Here is a 19040-nt window from a genome sequence, read left to right as displayed (position 1 = left end):
AGGAGGGAGGCCATAAAGCTGTTGGCTTTGCCCTTCACCCTCAGGTGTCCCTGGCTGGGCAGTGTATGCAGGACGCTCCAGTGGCATTTCTTCACAATTTTGATGTTAAATGCGTTATTAATTTGGAGGCATACCAAGAACGAGATGGTATCATCAATGCGAAGATCAAGAATGTTGCCTTAGGAGGTATGTTGTATTTCTTTGAAAAAAAGAACACAGACCCAAGCATGAAGATAAACTATGATCTCATGAGAGTATAAATCATTTTTACTGGTTCAACTTCAAATAATATTTTAACTGCCAATTGTTTAGTTCCATAAGACAGCATGTTGCATATTAAATATTTTGAAATTGAAGTAAAATTCAAATAACGTAAAATTAACCTTTTTATTTGATTTGAAACGGAGTCTCGCTCCATCGTGCAGGTTGGAGTGCAGTGGCGCAATCTCAGCTCACTGCATCCTCTGCCTCCTGAGTTCAAGCGATTCTTCTGCCTCAGCCTCCTGAGTAGCTTGGACTACAGGTGCCTGCCACCACGCCTGGGTAATTTTTGTATTTTTATTATAGATGAGGTTTCACCATGTTGGCCAGGCTGGTCTTGAACTCCTGACCTTAGGTGATCTGCCCTCCTAGGCCTCCCAAAGTGCTGGGATTACAGATGTGAGCTGCTGCGCCCCACCAGAACGAACCATTTTAAAGTGTACAATTCAGTGACGTTTAGGACCTTCCACACTGTTATGCCACCATTACCTCTTTATAGTTCCAGAACGTTCCATCATCTCAGAAGGGCATCTGTACCCATTAGCAGTCACTCCCCACCCCTCTACCTCAGCCCCTGCAGCCACCAATCTGCTTTCTGTCTGCATGGATTGCTTATTCTGGATGTTTCCTAGAAATAGAAGCATACATATGTGGCCTTTTGTGTCTAGCTTCTTCACTTAGCGTGGTGTTCCGTGGCTCATCCATGTTCCAGCGTGTGTCAGCACTTCGCTCCTTTTTATGACTGAGTCATAGTCCATCCCATGGACAGACCACATTGTGTTTGTCCATTCGTCAGTTGATGGGCATGTGGGTTGTGTTGATATCTTGACTGTTGTGAAGAGCACTGCTGTGAACATTCGTGTACAAATTTTTGCGTAAATGTGTGTTTTCATTTCTTTTGGGTAGACACCTAGGAGTGGAACTGACACATCATGCTAATATGACTTCTTGAGGACCCACCAAATTGTCCTCTACAATGTCTGCACCATTTTGTATTGCCACCAGCAGTGAACTGCATATTTGTTTTTACGTCACAGTCACCCTGTTTTTTGTTTGTTTATTGTGGATTTTCCTCCTCAGTTATAATTAGATGCAAAGAGGACTGGGACTCCTATCTGATGGTTTTTGGGGAGTGGGGAGAGTTTTGCAGTTGGCAGCCTGGGCAGGTTTATTTGCATTGTTTGCTTGATGAGCTGTACTTTGCCTGAGTAAGTGTGATCGTGGTGGGCCATGTTACTCCTGTGGAAGTTAATTTATGTCTCTCTTAGGCATAGTTACACCAAAAGTCATCTATGAGGAAGCAACTGACCTAGACAAATTCATCACCAGGACAGGTATTTAATGTTACACTTTGAGATCATTTCTTCAGAAACAGATGTGTCATTTCTTACAAGTAATATATAGCCCCAGAGTATGTATTTTATTAGTCATCTAAAAAGGTTCACAATAGTTGGGAGACTATGCCAGGAGCATTTCATTTGCTCCTCATTCTGTCTTGCTGGGCTTTAGAGTACTCTCTGGCCTGTTCCTCCACAGTCCTGGCTTCTGTGAGTTCCACCATCCCTACTAGTTCCAGCTTCCATGAACCTTTTCTTAAATGTTTGATAGTTAAGGAATTCTTTAGGACACAGTATGTTCACCTTTTGCTTTCTTTTCTTTTTTTTTTTAGATAATTAAACTTTGCAATTGTGATACAGCCAAATAAGTTATGTAGAGTTTGGCTGATATATATATATCTTTTTTGAGATAGAGTCTTGCTCTGTCACTCAGGCTGGAGTGCAGTGGTGTGATCTTGGCTCATTGCAGCTTTTACCTCCTGGGTTCAAATGATTCTTCTGCCACAGCCTCCTGAGTAGGTGGGATTACAGGTGCCTGTCACCATGCCCGGCTAATTTTTGCATTTTAGTAGAGATGGGGTTTCACCATGTTGGTCAGGCTGGTTTCAAACTCCTGACCTCAAGTGATCCACTTGCTTCAGCCTCCTAAAGTGCAGGGATTACAAATGTGAGCCACTGTGTCTGGCTGATTTTGGCTGATTTTACCAGGACTTAAATTTTTAATGAAGGATATATGTGATTCTTTTCTTTTTACTAATTGGAGACAGAATCTTGCTCTGTCGCCCAGGCTGGAATGCAGTAGCGTGTTCTCAGCTCACTGTAACCTCCGCCTCCTGGGTTCAAGTGATTCTTCTGTCTTAGGCTCCTGAGTAGCTGGGATTACAGGCAGCTGCCACCATTCCTGGCTAATTTTTCTATTTTTAGTAGAGACGGCATTTCACCTTGTTGCCCAGGCTGGTCTCAAACTCCTGACCTAAGGTGATCCACCTGCGTTGGTCTCCCAAAGTGCTGGGTGTCTCTTTCTGATGTGTTGTAATTCTCAAATGTATTCATTAGCTCATCAAATATTAGTGGAGCTCTACGCTATAGTAAGGAATTAGACAGCCAGCCCCTGGCCTTATGGAAGTGACCCTCTGGTCTTTCATCTCACAAACATTTTGCCAAGTGTGTGCTCCATGGCAAGCTATGAGCCAGGTGCTGGGGATACAGAAATGAAAGGGACAGATCTCATTCTGGTACTGTGATGGCATAGAGGAGGCAGCTATGCTGACTTGGTGGGCCAGGGAAGGCTTCCTCGAGGAATCAGTGACCGGGGCGTGTTAGGGAAAGGGAGATAGGGAGGGCAGGGGCAGGCACTCGGGGAAGGGCACACAGGCAGAGGGAACTTCCCAGTAATAGAGTCAAGCTCAAAGAGGGTCTTTAATTTATGAACATTTTCTTGTATTTGCAGAAGCTCCTTTAAATAATGGATCATCCCTCAGAATCGTGAATGTGGAAGAACATTATATTTTCAAATGGAATAATAATACAATCAGTGAAATAAATGTCAAAATTATTAGGGCAGAGATTAATACCCACCAGAAAGGTAACTTTGATGAGGGTAGCAAGCATGCTTTCACTGAAAAGTGTTTTTTTTTTTCTTTCTTCACGTTTCTCATGATTATAACCCATAAAACTCAGTCAGACTTGTTTCTATGTGCATTTATGATTTAATCAATGAGTATATTTTGCATGTCAAAATGCAATTTTAAGTAAGACACTATGGAGAATAATTTCTTTTCCTAGTGAAATGGTACATGTTATATTTTTATTTTGTTTTATTTTTAGGGATACTGACGCAGAGATTTGTAGTAAAATTTTTAAGCTATAATAGTGGTAATGAGGAGGAATTATCTGGAAATCCAGGTAAGATGAGTATATGACAGTCATTGATCTTACAAACATATTTTAGTTTGATACTCCTAGCCACCATCAGGATGATTATAAGTAACTCGCTCCAGTTTTAGTTTCTGACTCTGACCTTTTTCTTTATTCTCTCTTTTTTTTTTTTTTTTTTTGAGACAGAGTCTTGCTCTGTTGCCCAGGCTAGAGTGCGGTGGTACAATTTCGGCTCACTGCAACCTCTGCCTCCTGGGTTCAAGCAGTTTTCCTGCCTCAGCCTCCTGAGTAGCTGGGATTACAGGTGCATACCACCACGCCTGGTAATTTTTTTTTTTTAACCACACAACACAGGAAGCTTTATTTATCTGCTACTTCTCCAAAGAGAGGCTCCCAGGATCTCTCACTTTAATATAATTCTTATATTTTTAGTAGAGACAGGGTTTCACCATGTTGTCCAGGCTGGTCTTGAACTCCTGACTTCAAGTGATCCCCTGGCCTTAGCCTCCTAAATGTTGTGATTACAGGCATGAGCCACTGCCCAGCCTCTTTATTCTCTGTTTTAACACTGTATTCTTCTTATTTATTTATTTTTTGAGACAGATTTTCCCTCTTGTCACCCAGAATGGAGTGCAATGGCACGATTTGGGCTCACTGCAACCTCTACCTCCTGGGTTCAAATGATTCCTCCAAGTAGCTGGGATTACAGATGCCTACCACCACGCTCAGCAAAGTTTTGTACTTTTAGTAGAGATGGGGTTTTGCCATGTTGGCCAGACGGGTCTTGAACTCCTGACCTCAGGTAATCCACCCACCTTAGACTCCTAAAGTGCTGGGATTACAGGTGTGAGCCACCACGCCTGGCCGACATGGTATTCTTTTTGTGATAGCAACATTATTTTTTTTACATAGTCTATTGTATATAGTAACAAGTTTTCACCCAAGGTGGAATGCAGTGGTTATGTTCGCAACTCACTGCAGCCTTAACCTCCCAGGCTCAAGTGATCGTTTCACCTCAGCCTCCCGAGTAGTTGGAACTATAGACGTGTGCCACCATGCCTGGCTCATTTTTGTATTTTTTGTAGAGATGGAGTCTTTGCTGGCTGGGCGTGGTGGCTGACACCTGTAATCCTAACACTTTGGAAGGCTGAGGTGGGCAGATTGCCTGAACTAAGGCGTTCGAGACCAGCTTGGGCAACACGGTGAAACCCCGTCTCTATGACAGTACAAAAAATTAGACGGGTGTGATGGCATGTGCCTGTAGTCCCAGCTACTTGGGAGGCTGAGGCACGAGAATTGCTTGAACCTGGGAGATGGAGGTTGCAGTGAGCTGAGATCTCACCACTGCACTACAGCCTGGGTGACAGAGCTAGACTCTGTCTCCAAAGAAAAAAAAAAGAAGAGATAGGGTCTTGCTATGTTTCCTGGCTGGTCCTAACCTCCTGGGCTCAAGTGATCTGCTCACCTCAGCCTGCTAAAGTGTTGGGATTACAGGTGTGAGTCACCATGCCTGGCCTAAAATTAACTTTTTAAGAAACAATGTAGGCCAGGCTTGGTGGCTCACGCCTGTAATCCCAGCACTTTGGGAGGCCAAGGCGGGAGGATGGCTTGAGCCCAGGAGTTGGAGACCAGCCCTGGCAACATAGTGAGACCCTGTCTATACACGCAGATTAAAAAAAAATTAACTGTGTGTGGTGGCACATGCCTATAGTCCCAGCTACTCAGGAGGCTGAGGTGGAAGGATGGCTTGAGCCTGGGAAGTTAAGACAGTGAAGCCAGGAAGTTGAGGCTGCAGTGAACTGTGCTCACACCACTGCACTCCAGCCTGGGCAACAGAATGAGACCCTATTTAAAAAAAAAAAAAAAAATAGTTAAGAGCCAGAGCTGAGCAAACAGTGAAAAACGCAAGATAAAAAATGAATGACGGACTTATGCACAGGTGCACAGGTAATCTAGAACTTCTGAGGAGGAGAAAGTTAATCATTGAACCAAACTTCTTTTTTTTTTTGAGATAGAGTCTTGCTCTGTCTGCTAAGCTGGAGTGGCACAATCTTGGCTTACTGCAACCTCTGCCTCCCAGGTTCAAGTGATTCTCCTGCCTCAGCCTCCTGAGTAGCTGGGACTACAGGCAGAAGCTACCATACCTGGCTAATTTTTGTATTTTTAGTAGAGACGGGGTTTTGCCATGTTGGCCAGGCTGGTCTCTAACTCCTGACCTCAAGTGATCTGCCTGCCTCAGCCTCCCAAAGTGCTGGGATTACAGGCATGAGCCACTGCTCCCAGCTATTGAACCAAACTTCTGATCCTTAAGGAGCTTTCTTGAGTGTCCAGTTTGCATGAGGCATTGCTCTCAGTGTTGGAGATAAAGCAGTGAGCCAGTTGGAGTCCCTGCCCTTGGTGAGTTTCCATCCTGGGGTTGTGCGGAGGGGTTGTGCCTTGAAGAGCAGATGGTGCGTATTGGGACTGGGGGTAACCTGAGTGAAACCTAGGAGGCAGATAGGCGCATGAAATACACGTGGCGAGGCTGAGTGTTCAGCAATGATGGGACGTAAAGCTGGAAACACAAAAACGATGCATGAACCTGATTGGACCCTGTTTTTTGTTTGTTTGTTTTTTCAAGACAGAGTCTCATTCTGTTGCCCAGGCTGGAGTGCAGTGGTACAATCTCGGCTCATTGCAACCTCTGCCTCTGGGTTCAAGCGATTCTCCTGCCTCAGCCTCCTGAGTAGCTGGGACTACAGGCATGTGCTACCATGCCTGGCTAATTTTTTTTCTTTTTTTTGAGACAGGGTTTCTCCATATTGGTCAGGCTGGTCTCAAACTCCTAACCTCAGGTGATCCGCCTGCCATGGCCTTCCAAAGTGCTGGGATTACAGGCATTTAAGCCACTGTGCCCGGCCTAATTTTGTATTTTTAATAGAGTTGGGGTTTCTCCTTGTTGGCCAGGCTGGTCTTGAGCTCCTAACCTCAGGTGATCCACCCACCTTGGCCTCCCATAGTGCTAAGATTACAGGCATGAGCCACTGCACCTAGCTTATTTTAAATGGTCCTGCAAAAAAACCCCATATGTATATGTACATGTTTATCTAATTTGAGCATCTCTAATCTGAAAATCTGAAATCCAAAGTGCTCTAAAATCTGAAACTTTTTGATCACCGACATGGTGCCACAAGGGGGAAATTCCACACCTGACACCTTTGCTTTCTGATGGCTCAGTGTCCACAAACTTCATGCACAAAGTTTCTTGTACAAAATTATTAAAAATATAGTATAAAATTACCTTTGGGCTATATGTATAACATGTATACGGAACATGAATATCATGTTTAGTCTTGGGTCTTGTCCTCAAGATAACTTTTTTTTTTTTTGAGATGGAGTCTCATTCTGTGGCCCAGGCTGGAGTTCAGTGGTGTGATTTTAGCTCACTGCAACCTCTGACTCCTGGGTTCAAGTGATTCTCATGGCTCAGTTTCCTGAGTAGCTGGGACCTGTGCCACCATGCCTGGCTAATTTTTGTATTTTTAGTAGAGATGGGGTTTCGCTGTCTTGGCCAGGCTGGTCTTGAACTCCTGACCTCAAGTAATCTGTCCATCTCGGCCTCTTAAAGTGCTGAGATTATAGGCTTGAGCCAAAGCGCACAGCCAAGATTACTCATGTATATGCAAACATTCCAAAATCGGAAAACATTCCAGACACTTCTGGTCTCAAGCATTTCAGATAAGGGATGTGCAACCTGTATGATATAGTTAAGGTGAATATGGCCAAATATTAACAAAGTTGATTTTTATGTGGCTGTATTGATGTTCATGGTATTACTTTCAACTTTTCTGTACATGTGAACATTTTCACAGTAAAATATTGGAAGCAATAAGTTGCATTAATAGGAGATGGATAGGAATATGACCTAGCAACAGACCTTGGGGTTAAATGGATTTACTGAGAAAAGGTTCCATTGAAAGATTATGGTTGGGCACAGTGGCTCACACCTTTAATCCTAGCACTTTGGGAGGCTGAGGCAGGTGGATCACTTGAGGTCAGGAGTTAGAAACCAGCCTGGCCAACATGGGGAAACCCCGTCTCTACTAAAAATTCAAAAAAATAGCCTGAGGTGGTGGTGGGCACCTGTAATCTCAGCTACTTGTGAGGCTGAGGCAAGAGAATCACTTGAGCCCAGGAGGCAGAGGTTGCAGTGAGCTGAGATCACACCACTGCACTCCAGCCTGGGCGACAGAGTGAGAATCCATTTCAAAAAAAAAAAAAAATTACTTTGGTTTAAATGTCTTCTATAAGTCCCTGTAATAAGCAGTATTATCATTCAGCAAGTGTTCCTTAACTGGCTTGATAAGCACCTCTGTGTCTCTTGCAGGAGAGGTCCAAGACTGACTCATGCCTCCAATTTATTTTTCAAGTTTTATTGTTAAAATGTATTTTTTATATTGAATGAATGTTCTTGTCTGTTAAAAAAAAAAAAAAGGAGCTGGGCATGGTGTCTCATGCCTGTAATTCCAGCATTTTGGGAGGCCAAGGTGGGCGGATGATGAGGTCAGGAGTTCGAGACCAGCCTGGCCAACATGGTGAAACCCCCGTCTCTACAAAAATGTAAAAATTAGCATGATGTTGGGTGCCTGTAGTCCCAGCTACTCGGGAGGCTGAGGTGGGACAATTGCTTGAACCCAGGAGGTGGAGGTTGCAGTGAGCTGAGATTGTGCCATTGCACTCCAGCCTGGGTGACTAAGCAAGACTCTGTCTCAAATAAAAACAACACCACACAAAAAAGCAATTAATGAAGGTTTCATCTTTCTCTCAAGGGTATTTTAGAAAGCTTCGTCTATATATTTTCTTTCATTTTGTATTTCTCTTTTGTATTTGCTGAGTTACGGCTTGCTGTGCTAGAGTATAGGCGGAAACATGCTCATTCTCCTTTGTCGTGTTTGTCTAGGTTACCAACTTGGCAAGCCTGTCCGAGCTCTAAATACCAACAGGACGAATAATGTCACGACTTTACATCTTTGGCAGTCAGGTAATCTGGTTTGATCATTATGATTAGCCCTCTGGCAAACTGGTGTTAGAAGTATTTTTTATTTTGTATATTGTAGCATGTAGTAATCTAATCAAGTGCTCAATTATTTTAAAGCCTGGTTGGCTTATTTAGCAGAGAGGTACATGCTGCTGAATAACAGTGGTGGTGGTTTTTCATGCTTCTACAGCTTTTTAAGGAGAAATGCTAACCTTGTTTGCACCTAAAGTGCTGGTTGCTAGTAAAAGAGATTTAAATAGGAGATTGATTCGAGAGTCCCATGCTGTTCTTGCCTATAGCCCAGGATGGTGCTAATTGGAGACAGGAGAATAACTTCATTCTGAACTATGGGAAATCTGTGGTCAGTGATCATTACCCACATCTGCCAGAGGCAATATCGTTTTCTGAAGAAACCACCAGAAACCACCGCTCAGGGTCTAGGAATTCTGATACAAAAAGGCACCCTTGTTCAGCTTTGAAAGGATTAGATTAACAGTGATCTCAGCTTTTGAAAACTGGAAACTTTATTTCTATTTACTATTTTCTCCCTGTTTTTCAAGAAAACCTTTGAAGTTAATCTTTACTTTTATTTAGCAAAAAGTAGCAAGAGGATAATCTTTTTCTTTTGTAGCTGGAAGGGGTTTGTGTACATCAGCAAATTTCAAACCCATTTTATTTGGAGAAAATGCACTCTCTGGATGCCTGTTAGAAGTTGGGATTAATGAAAATTGTACGCAGCTCAGGTGAGTATTTCATTGATGAATTTATCTGCAATGTGAATGGTTTGCTTAAAATTAATTCATGGCCGGGCACAGTGGCTCAACGCCTGTAATCCCAGCACTTTAGGAGGCTGAGGCGGGTGATCACAAGGTCGGGAGTTTAAGACCATCCTGACCAAGATGGTGAAACCCTGTCTCTACTAAAATACAAAAGTTAGCTGGTCACAGTGGCAGGCGCCTGTAATCCCAGCTACTCGGGAGGCTGAGGCAGAAGAATCGCTTGAACCTGGGCGGCAGAGGTTGCAGTGAGCTGAGATTGCACCACTGCACTCCAGCCTGGACAACAGAGTGAGAGTCCATCTAAAAAAAAATTGATTCACTACATGAATATCAAAGACAACATTAATTATGAAAAATTAGAGTCAATTAAAACTTGTAAAAGTGATAATAAATAAATACAGACATGTAATACAATTTAGAGTTGATCCAAACATCAATATGAGGGAAAATAGACCTCTTTCTTGGGACTAAAGCCAGTTCATCCACATTTAAGCAGATTTCTCTGCCAAAGTTTGTTCAGCTCACTGGAACCTTTTTTTGTTGTTGTTGAGATGAAGTCTCACTTTGTCACCTAGGCTGGAGTGCAGTGGCACAATCTCGGCTCACTGCAGCCTCTGCCTCCCTGGTTCAAATGATTCTCCTGCCTCAGGCACCCTGAGTAGCTGGGATTACAGGCATGCACCACCACGCCTGGCTGATTTTTTTGTATTTTTAGTAGAGACGGGGTTTCACCATGTTGGTCTTGAATTCCTGACCTCAAATTACCTGCCCACCAAGGCCTCCCAAAGTGCTAGGATTACAGGTGTGAGCCACCACACCCGGCCTCGTTGGAACTCTATACTCCTAGAGCTATGAAAAAGGCCAGGGCAAGGTATAATTGGGGTGATTAACGTTTTTGTTTTTGAGACAGGGTCTCACTGTGTTGCCCAGGCTTGGGTGCAGTGGTACAATCATGGTGTACTGCAGCCTCAGCCTCCCCAGGCTCAGTAGGTCCACCTGCCTTGGCCTCCTAAAGTGCTGGGATTACAGGCGTGAGCTACTGTGTCTGGCCTATATTCTGTTTTTTGTATTTTTTGGACAGTAGCCATCCTAATAGATGAGAAGTGATATCTCATTGTGGTTTTGCTTGCATGCATTCTTTTTGGCTTGCCTTTTTTTTTTCTTTGAGACAAGGTCTCACTCTCATCCAGACTGGAGTGCAGTGGTGTGATCACGGCTCACTATAGCCCGACCCCGCTGAGCTCAGGTGATCCTCCCACTTCAGCCTCCCAAATATCTTGGAGTACAGGTGTACCTCAATGCCTGGCTGATTTTTCATATTTTTTGTAGAGATGGGGTTTCACCATGTTGCTCAGGCTGGTCTCAAACTCCTGGGCTCAAACAATCCACCTGCCTGGGCCTCCCAAAGTGTTGGGGTTACAAGTGTAAGCCATTGTGCCCAGCCTGAGTGCATTCTTCCACACATTTTATCTGTCACATATCCCAAGATGTGTAGTTCTTTGGGGAGCAGGAAGAAAACGGGGGAGACATTGAGAAGTTAAGGAAAACTGGTATAAATTGTTGGCAGCAGCTCCTGATTACGGGTTGTGAGGTCTGAGTCCATGGGCAGAGTCCCTCTCTCGCAGTTCCTGAGATTTATGCCCTCCACTGACAGTACCGGGAAGCAGGAGGGATGCTACGTTCCAATGCTTAGTCTTCACTTAATTTTAAGACTCAAAATCCCAGCTAGATATTTAGGTTACTTTTACTATTGGATCACTCTGGCACACCAGTTTATCCTGGTAACTTGATGTGTGCTCTAACCACCTCTTAAGTTTGGTAACCGTCAGCAGAATCTGTGAGCCATGTGATCCCAACTTGTTACTAACATTTTTTTTTTTTTTTTGAGACAGGGTCTTGCCATGTTACCCATGCTTCAGTGCAGTGGTGCGATCTTGGCTCACTGCAGCCTCAACCCTGCAAGGCTCATGCACTCTTCCCACCTTAGTCTCCTGAGTAGTTGGGACTATAGGCATGTGCCATCATGCCTGGCTAATTTTTGTATTTATAGTAGAGGCAGGGTTTCGCTATATTGCCCAGGCTGGTCTTGAACTCTTAAGCTCAAGGAATCCTCTCACCTTAGCCTCCCAAAGGGTTGGGATTACAGGTATGAGCCACTGCACCTGGCTAAATTACTAATATTTTAAGTCTAAAGTAAAAGATTGCTTCTCTATGTCCTCCTCCAGCTGTGTAGGTCCATCCTGGGAAGGCCATCAAACACACCCATTCCATGGGTGACATCCCGCCAGTTTTTAATGCCAGTTCCTCTGGCAGTTTTTTTTTTAAGACATAGTTTCACTCTTGCTGCCCAGGCTGGAGTGCAATGGCGCAATCTTGGCTCACCGCAACCTCCACCTCCCAGGTTCAAGCTATTCTGCCTCAGCCTCCCGAGTAGCTGGGATTACAGTCATGTGCCACCCCGCCCAGCTAATTTTATATTTTTAGTAGATAGGCTTTCTCCCTGTTGGTCAGGCTGGCTTTGAACTTCTGCCCTCAGGTGATCGCCTGCCTCAGCCTCTCAAAGTGCTGGGGTTACAGGCGTGAGCCACTGCGCCAGGCCCCTCTGGCAGTTTTTCATTTAGCACTTAGAAGTGAAACCTGGACATTCACTGGAAAGGGCTTTAGGACAAGACCTGCTGTCCATGAGCTGAGAAATGTCTTACTCTCTTGCAGGGTGAGTGCTGTTGAAAGACTTAATTCATTAATACAAGCGACTCATGTTGCAATGAGAGGCAACTCCGATTACACTGATCTTAGTGATGGCTGGCTTGAAATAATACGTAAGTCAAAGCGGGGTACAATAAAGCCTGTGACTTGGTTGCTATGACTACCAACTGTAGTTGTAACATTAGGTCCCAACCCTGTAGGTCATCTTCCTGAGGCTTAACTGCGCTTAACTGGATGTTTGTTCAAGGGTTAGCTCTCCAGGCAGGAAACTTGGCATGTCTTTTTCTTCTTATTCACAATAAGAATAAAAAGTTTTTAGAGACAGGGTCTCATTCTGTCACCCAGGCTGGAGTGCAGTGGTGCAATCACAGCTCACTGAAGCCTCATCCTCCCAGGCTCAAGAGATCCTCCCGCCTTGGCCTCCCAAGTAGCTGGCACTACAGGTGTGTGCCACCACATCTGGCTAATTTTTTGTATTATTTGCAGAGATGGGTTTTGCCATGTTGCCCAGGCTGGTCATCAACTCCTGGGCTCAAGTGATCTGCCCACCTCAACCTCTCAAAGTGTTGAGATTACAGGCATGAGGCACTGAGCCTGGCCAACAATAATCTTTGTAAAATAAAGTCCAGGCTGGGAGCAGTGGCTCATGCCTATAATCTCAGCACTTTGGGAGGCCAATGCAAGAGGATTGCTTGAGGCCAGGAGTTTAAGACCAGCCTGGGCAACATAGGGAGACACTGTCTCTAAAAAAATATTTTTTATTTAAAAAGATCTTAAGCTGACATAGGGAGACCTTGTCTCTACAAAAAATTAAAAAAATTAGTCAGGTGTGGTGGCATGTCCCTACAGTCCCTGCTATTTGGGATGCTGGGGAAAAAGGATTGCTTGAGCCTAGGAGTTTGAGGCTGCAGTGATGAGCTGTGATTACACCACCACACTCCAACCTGGATGACAGAGCAAGATCCTGACTCTAAAAATAAAACGAAATAAAATAAAATACATTAAAACAAAGTCCAAGCTAGGTTTGAGGATTTTTAGTGCACTTCAGTTTGCCTTGCTGTTTTTGATTGCCAGGAACACAGGCATTTGAGAATTGACTTTGTAATTTATATTTTTTCTTTTTTTTTTTTGAGACGGAGTTTCGCTCTTGTTACCCAGGCTGGAGTGCAGTCGCGCGATCTCGGCTCACCGCAACCTCTGCCTCCTGGGTTCAGGCAATTCTCCTCCCTCAGCCTCCTGAGTAGCTGGGATTACAGGCACACGCCACCATGCCCAGCTAATCTTTTGTATTTTTAGTAGAGATGGGGTTTCACCATGTTGACCAAGATGGTCTCGATCTCTTGACCTCGTGATCCACCCACCTCCGCCTCCCAAAGTGCTGGGATTACAGGTGTGAGCCACCGCACCCAGAGACTTTGTAATTTATAAAGGTAATTTTGTTAACTTAAAAGAAAATAAAATGATTGAAAATATTGCGCTAAGTGATGGAAGCCAGACACAAAAGACCACATATTGTATGACTCAATTTATGTGCAATGTCCAGAATGGACAATGTATAGACACAGCAGATTAGTGGATGCCAGAGGCTGAGGAGTTGGGAGGAAATGGGGAGAGACTGCCATGGATAAAGGATTTCTTTGTTTGCAGAGCAATAAAATGTTCTAAAATAGAATCTGCTGATTGTTACACAGCTTTATGATGATACCAGAAACCATCGAATTATACACTTTAAGTGGGTAGAGTGTATAGCATATCAATTATATCTCAATAAAGTTGTTAAGAAAGTAAGTGATTAAGGTAGAACAGATCTAATAACAGCAGGGATCATGGGGGCCAGATTAAAAGACTTGACAGCCCAGTGCCTTTGGCCAAAGGTATTTGCAGTGTTGAGTGGCAAGTAGATCGCACACAAAGGGAAGAAGATACACCACATGCACATGGAGTAAAGGTTAGACAGACTTTACAGCTTCTTCACCAGCCCCAATTTCACCTCAAATCCCAAATATCCTTTGAGTCATGGAGATCCAGCTCACTGGTTTATGTTGGAGAGGCCTAAGGTCACAGTGAGTTTTGGCAGAGTTAGAATGAACACCCAGGGTTCCAACTTCTTTTCTCTGTGCCCTGGTAGTAAGTTAAGTAACGTCTTCCCAGTTTCTTAGGGAGTCTTGAATGTGTAAATACTTTGAAGAGAAAACTTATTTTATTGAGCTAGTTAATTGCCTTTTGGGGCCAGAAAGAGACCAGTGATTATGTGTCTCTGCTTTCCCCCTGCCTTGCTCTCCCTGTAGACATTGCTGTGCCCTCCTCCTCTGCCTGGGGAGCAGCCCTCTGGATCCTGCCCTTGCCCTTTCCATCCCCTCTGAGGTCAGCTGGGCTCAGTGGGCTGGAATTCACACAAGGGCCCATCCAGACACACACACATGTATTGTGCCCGCTCCTTGTGATTGGGGTCATGGTGATGAGGACCCTCCCTGCCCTCGTGGTGGTCATGGATCATGTGGTATGTCTGTGAGCTTGAGGTGCCCCAGACCACTCTCTGCCTTGGGGAGGTAGTCCTGTTGGACCCCTACCCCCACGGGGCACTCAGGCTGCTATTTGCTTATCCAGCTGGTGCTCAGGGCACGGGGCCCAGACCCAGATCCTCATTTGCAAATGGAACCCAGAGGTCGAGCTTGTTAAGCCCTGGGCTCTGCCACCCAGGCCAGATAGATAGGCTATGGGATGACCCTGAGGGCTGGAGAGAAGTCAGCACTTGGGAAATAAAAGGTAGGGGAAATGTCTAGATGGAGAACCCAGGTTGGTTAGTTACGAAATCAGTGTGGTAATGACATTTTGTTGCCTTCAAGGTGGAAGGGATTAGCTTTTATTTCACGTCTGAGCCAAAATGCAACCTTGATCCTGGTTAATAAGCAGAGGAGAAGTGGTGTTGACACATGTATAAGGAAATTATGCATAAAAACAGCGCTACTGACCTTCAGAATTCCCGAAGGAGCAAAGACCCCCGCTTCAGAGGAGCCATAGAACCTACCCCACTTCCTCTCATTGACCTTGCTGGGTTTTCTCATGAGTGCTAGTTTTCAAGGTGAATGAAAATTGATTTCTCATTCAATTTCATTCTCTTCCAATTAATATTATGATAACACATTAGGAAATTACTTATCTATCTAATACATACTAAAGTTGTTAGTATGGATTTTGGGTTTTTTAAATTTTTAATTATTATTATTTTTGAGATGGAGTCTCACTTTGTTGCCCAGGCTGGAGTGCAGTGGCATGATCTCTGCTCACTGCAACCTCCACCTCCCAGGTTCAAGTGATTCTTCTGCCTCAGCCTCCCAAGTAGCTGGGATTACAGGTGTGAGCCACTGTGACCGGCTGATTTTTATTTTTATTTTTTGAGATGAGGTTCTCACCCTGTGTCCAGGCTGAAGTGTAGTGGTGCCATGGTGCCATCACTGCAGCCTTGACTTCCCAGGCTGCAGCAATCCTCTCACCTTAGTCTCCTGGGTAGCTGGGACTACTTGTATGTGGCACCTTGCCTGAGTATTTTTTTTCTCTAAAAGATGGGGTTTTGCTATGTTGTCCAGGCTGGTTTCAAACTCCTGGGCTCAAGCAGTCCTTCTACCTCGACTTCCCAAAATGCTAGGATTACAGGTGTGAGCCACTGTGCCTGGCCCAAAGTTGTTAGTATGGATTTTAAATGTCTTACACAGCTTTTGCTAGAACTGTGACTGCATGGAATAACTATGGCATTTTGCTACAATTATATGTGTTTTGTTCAAAGGCTGGGTAGATTTCAGTGGGGAGCTTGAAAACTGAGTCATGATTTATGGCTTTAATATGTGGGTCAGGGCTTTTAAGTTCCGGTGACTGGCTTAACATACAAGGAAACATTTTAAACACAGTTTTTGGTAGGTGGTGCCATCCTATGCCTTGTAGACTTCAAGGGATAACACAGTTTCGGAGTGACAAGTAAGCAGAGCCTGTAAGAGACTAAAGCCTCATTAATGTGATGCTTACCTAATTTTATTTCCCATTTTGGTTAGGAAAACATCAAATCCTAAGAAAACTTATCAAATTATTCTTTGAAAAGTGTGAACTTAACATTTCCATAGGTGTAGATGCCCCTGATTCGGGTGCGGACCCGCCGGCTGGCAGTGTGAATGGCATCTGCCTGGATATTCCTGCTCAGCTGAGCATCCGCATCCTCATCTCGGATGCTGGTGCAGTGGAAGGGATTACTCAGCAGGAGATACTTGGCGTAGAGACAAGGTATGATCACATCTTGGATCACTGTCGTTTAGAGAGAGTCAGGAAGGTTGAGGATGTTCTGAACAATAGGGAAATGCTCACTTAGAATCTGATTGTTTATTTACAACTTGCAATTATTAACAAGATATTTATATGCAGATATGGAATATGTATGAACTATGGAGACTTGGTCTCACAAGTATTTATAAAGCTATGTGTAAAAGATTCTGCAAGGTATTTTAGGAGTACAAAGGAGAATAAGGGCTACTCAGTGCTAAGTATATTTTGAAACCCATGAATGTAACTGACATGCTGATCAGAGAATATTGCCTGTGGTTAGAGACTTTGGCAGCAGATAGGTTCAAATCATGGCTGCCCCACTGAGGAGCTGTGTGGCACTAGGCAATCACTTAACCTTTCTAAGCTGTAGTTTCCTCCTCTGTAATATGGTGATAATATCTTTATGTATCAAGCCTCCATCAGTTTTAAGTGACAGGTGCCCAGTTCATACTGACTTAAGCAAAAAGGGGAGTTTTTTGGTTCAAGTTCAGAGTAATCCACTTACAGCTAGTTCATGGTTCATGGTTCCAGTGTGGTCAGAGATCTTTTTATTTTCTTTCTCCTCTTCCTTTGGGTTGGCTTCATTCTCAGGGAGGTTCTCCTCAAGAGATGGCAAAGATGAACACCAGCAATCCAGGCTTATGTCACTGCGGCAAGTCCAGTGGGGAGAGACCCTCCTTCCTCCTCTTTCTCAAAATAGATCCAGGCAGACTTTTATTGGTTCAATTTGGGTCACATGCTCCTTTCTAAACCAATCCCTATGGCTGGGGCAATGGACAGCTCTGATTGACTAGGCTCAGATGATAGGTGCACCTCTGGATTGGGGCCAGTCCCTTCTGGTTCACTGAACCGGGAATGGGGAGTGGTGGCTCTGCTAGAGCAAATGTGAGTGCAGTTACCACCTCCACGGTACTCTTGAGGATAACATGAGATGGTGTGTAAAAAGTGCCTGATTTCTGTGCCTTGAACATGGAAAGCCCTCAATAAGTGGCTAGCTGCTGCTTTTATTATTACATTGTTTGAGAAAAACAGGTGATGAACAAAGTTACCTTTGATAGCACCTGTGTAAAATGCCCTGGCTGGAGAGGAGTGAGATTGACAAGAATACTGGCAGCTGTCGCTGGGTAATAGGTCCATGAGGGTTATTATGAGCTTCTCTTCTCTCTCCTTGGGTCTGTCTGTGGAAATGGACATAATACAAAGAAAAAAACAGCACAGGTAGAATGTGAAACTTCTTAAGAGAACCTCAGCTTATATTGTGATTGCATCCGTTACCTGCTATTCTTCGTGGAATAGAACTGAATGGTGGCTATGCCGACCATGTGATCTCTCCCTCCTAGGTTCTCCTCGGTGAACTGGCAGTACCAGTGTGGGCTTACCTGTGAGCACAAGGCCGACCTTCTCCCTATCAGTGCATCGGTCCAGTTTATTAAAATTCCTGCACAGTTACCCCGCCCCCTGACAAGGTATTCCAATTGCTCACCTAGTTGACATTAGGAAGCAGAAAAATATATATTTGAAAATTGGAAGTTTATTCCTTTAATCAAGTTTTGATGCTTTTCACTTGTAGTTTTTGTAACCCTCTAAAATGTTTTGTAGATTCCAGATCAATTATACAGAGTATGACTGCAACAGAAATGAGGTGTGTTGGCCACAACTTCTATATCCATGGACTCAGTATTATCAAGGTAGGGTGAAACAGATTTCTGTGATCAATTATGTTATGTCAATTTAAAACATTTTTTAAATGATAGCTAAATGTTACAGAAAGTGTAAAACATATAGAAACTTAAAACAAAATTTACAGATAATATTGCCACTTACAAGTGATCACCATTACTATTTTGGCTTAGTTTATTTCTACTACATTGGTTTTTTTTTTTAAGACAGGGTCTTGCTCTGTCACCCTGGCTGGAATGCAGTGGCACAACCTTGGCTCACTGCAACCTCTGCCTCCTGGGTTCAGATGACTCTCGTGCCTTAGCCTCTGGAGTACCTCTTAGCACCACCACACCTGGCTAATTTTTGTATTTTTAGTAGAGATGGGGTTTCACCGTGTTGGCCAGGCTAGTCCCAAACTGGCCTCCAGTGATCTGCCCTCTTTGGCCTCCCAAAGTGTTGGGATTATAGGCATGAGGCCACCGCACCCAGCCTATTCCTATGCTGTTATCAAAGAGTTAAGAAATACTGCTGCTTAATTTTGTTCATTGTTTTTCAGGGGAGCCGTATTCTCAGTGTGTTGCCAAGGGCTTACTGTTGCTGTCATTCCTCACATTGGCCATGTTCCTCAGCAACCCCTGGGCCAGAATATGCAGTCTGTAGTTAGACAACCACCTGACTTTTTTTTTTTTTTTTGAGATGGGGTCTCACTCTATCACCCAGGCTGGAGTGCAGTGTCACAGTCTTGGCCCACTGCAACCTCTGCCTCCCAAGCAATCCTCCCACCTCAGCCTCCTGAGTAGCTGGGAGCACAGATGCTCCACCATGCCTGGCTTTTTTTTTTTTTTTTTTTTTTTTTTGTATTTTTGGTAAAGATGAGTTTTCGCCACGTTTCCCAGGCTGGTCTGTAACTCCTGAGCTCAAATGACCTGCCCACTTCAGCCTTCCAGAGTACTGGGATCACAGACGTGAGCCACTGCAACTGGCCCATCTGACTTCTTAAAGACTCTAGACCTTGACTTCAGTGCTTTGCTGTAGTCTTGTATGCTTTTCTAAAAAATTTTAATAAATGAAATGTCTTATTTTTGTAGA

General features: G+C 44.1%; 1 protein-coding gene across 5 annotated transcripts in view; it reads left to right on the top strand.

The window, feature by feature from the left end:
• Nucleotides 1-18802, top strand: part of TCTN2 (tectonic family member 2) — a 37537-nt gene extending 18735 nt beyond the window's left edge. For 2 of the 5 annotated variants that reach the window (XM_064379612.1, XM_064379611.1), the window contains exons 8-19: nt 45-186; nt 1342-1390; nt 1531-1595; nt 3049-3183; nt 3426-3503; nt 8416-8496; nt 9125-9236; nt 11985-12091; nt 16094-16250; nt 17630-17755; nt 17889-17977; nt 18508-18802. In XM_064379612.1, coding sequence (XP_064235682.1) covers nt 45-186; nt 1342-1390; nt 1531-1595; nt 3049-3183; nt 3426-3503; nt 8416-8496; nt 9125-9236; nt 11985-12091; nt 16094-16250; nt 17630-17755; nt 17889-17977; nt 18508-18611 — 1245 coding nt within the window. In that variant the 3' untranslated portion in view covers nt 18612-18802. Of the gene's footprint in view, nt 1-44; nt 187-1341; nt 1391-1529; nt 1596-3048; nt 3184-3425; nt 3504-8415; nt 8497-9124; nt 9237-11984; nt 12092-16093; nt 16251-17629; nt 17756-17888; nt 17978-18507 lie in introns of those variants that run through there. The other 3 variants (XM_064379613.1, XM_021670001.2, XM_064379614.1) reach the window with 2 other exon arrangements.
• The last annotated feature ends 238 nt before the right edge of the window (nt 18803-19040 follow it).

The sequence above is a fragment of the Aotus nancymaae genome, unplaced genomic scaffold, assembly GCF_030222135.1.
Source record: "Aotus nancymaae isolate 86718 unplaced genomic scaffold, 86718_ANA_hifiasm-v0.15.2.pri h1tg000021l, whole genome shotgun sequence".
Classification (NCBI taxonomy): Eukaryota; Metazoa; Chordata; class Mammalia; order Primates; family Aotidae; genus Aotus; species Aotus nancymaae.
The sequence above is the reverse complement of the archived record's forward strand: the minus strand, read 5'-3'. Positions and strand labels throughout refer to the sequence as shown.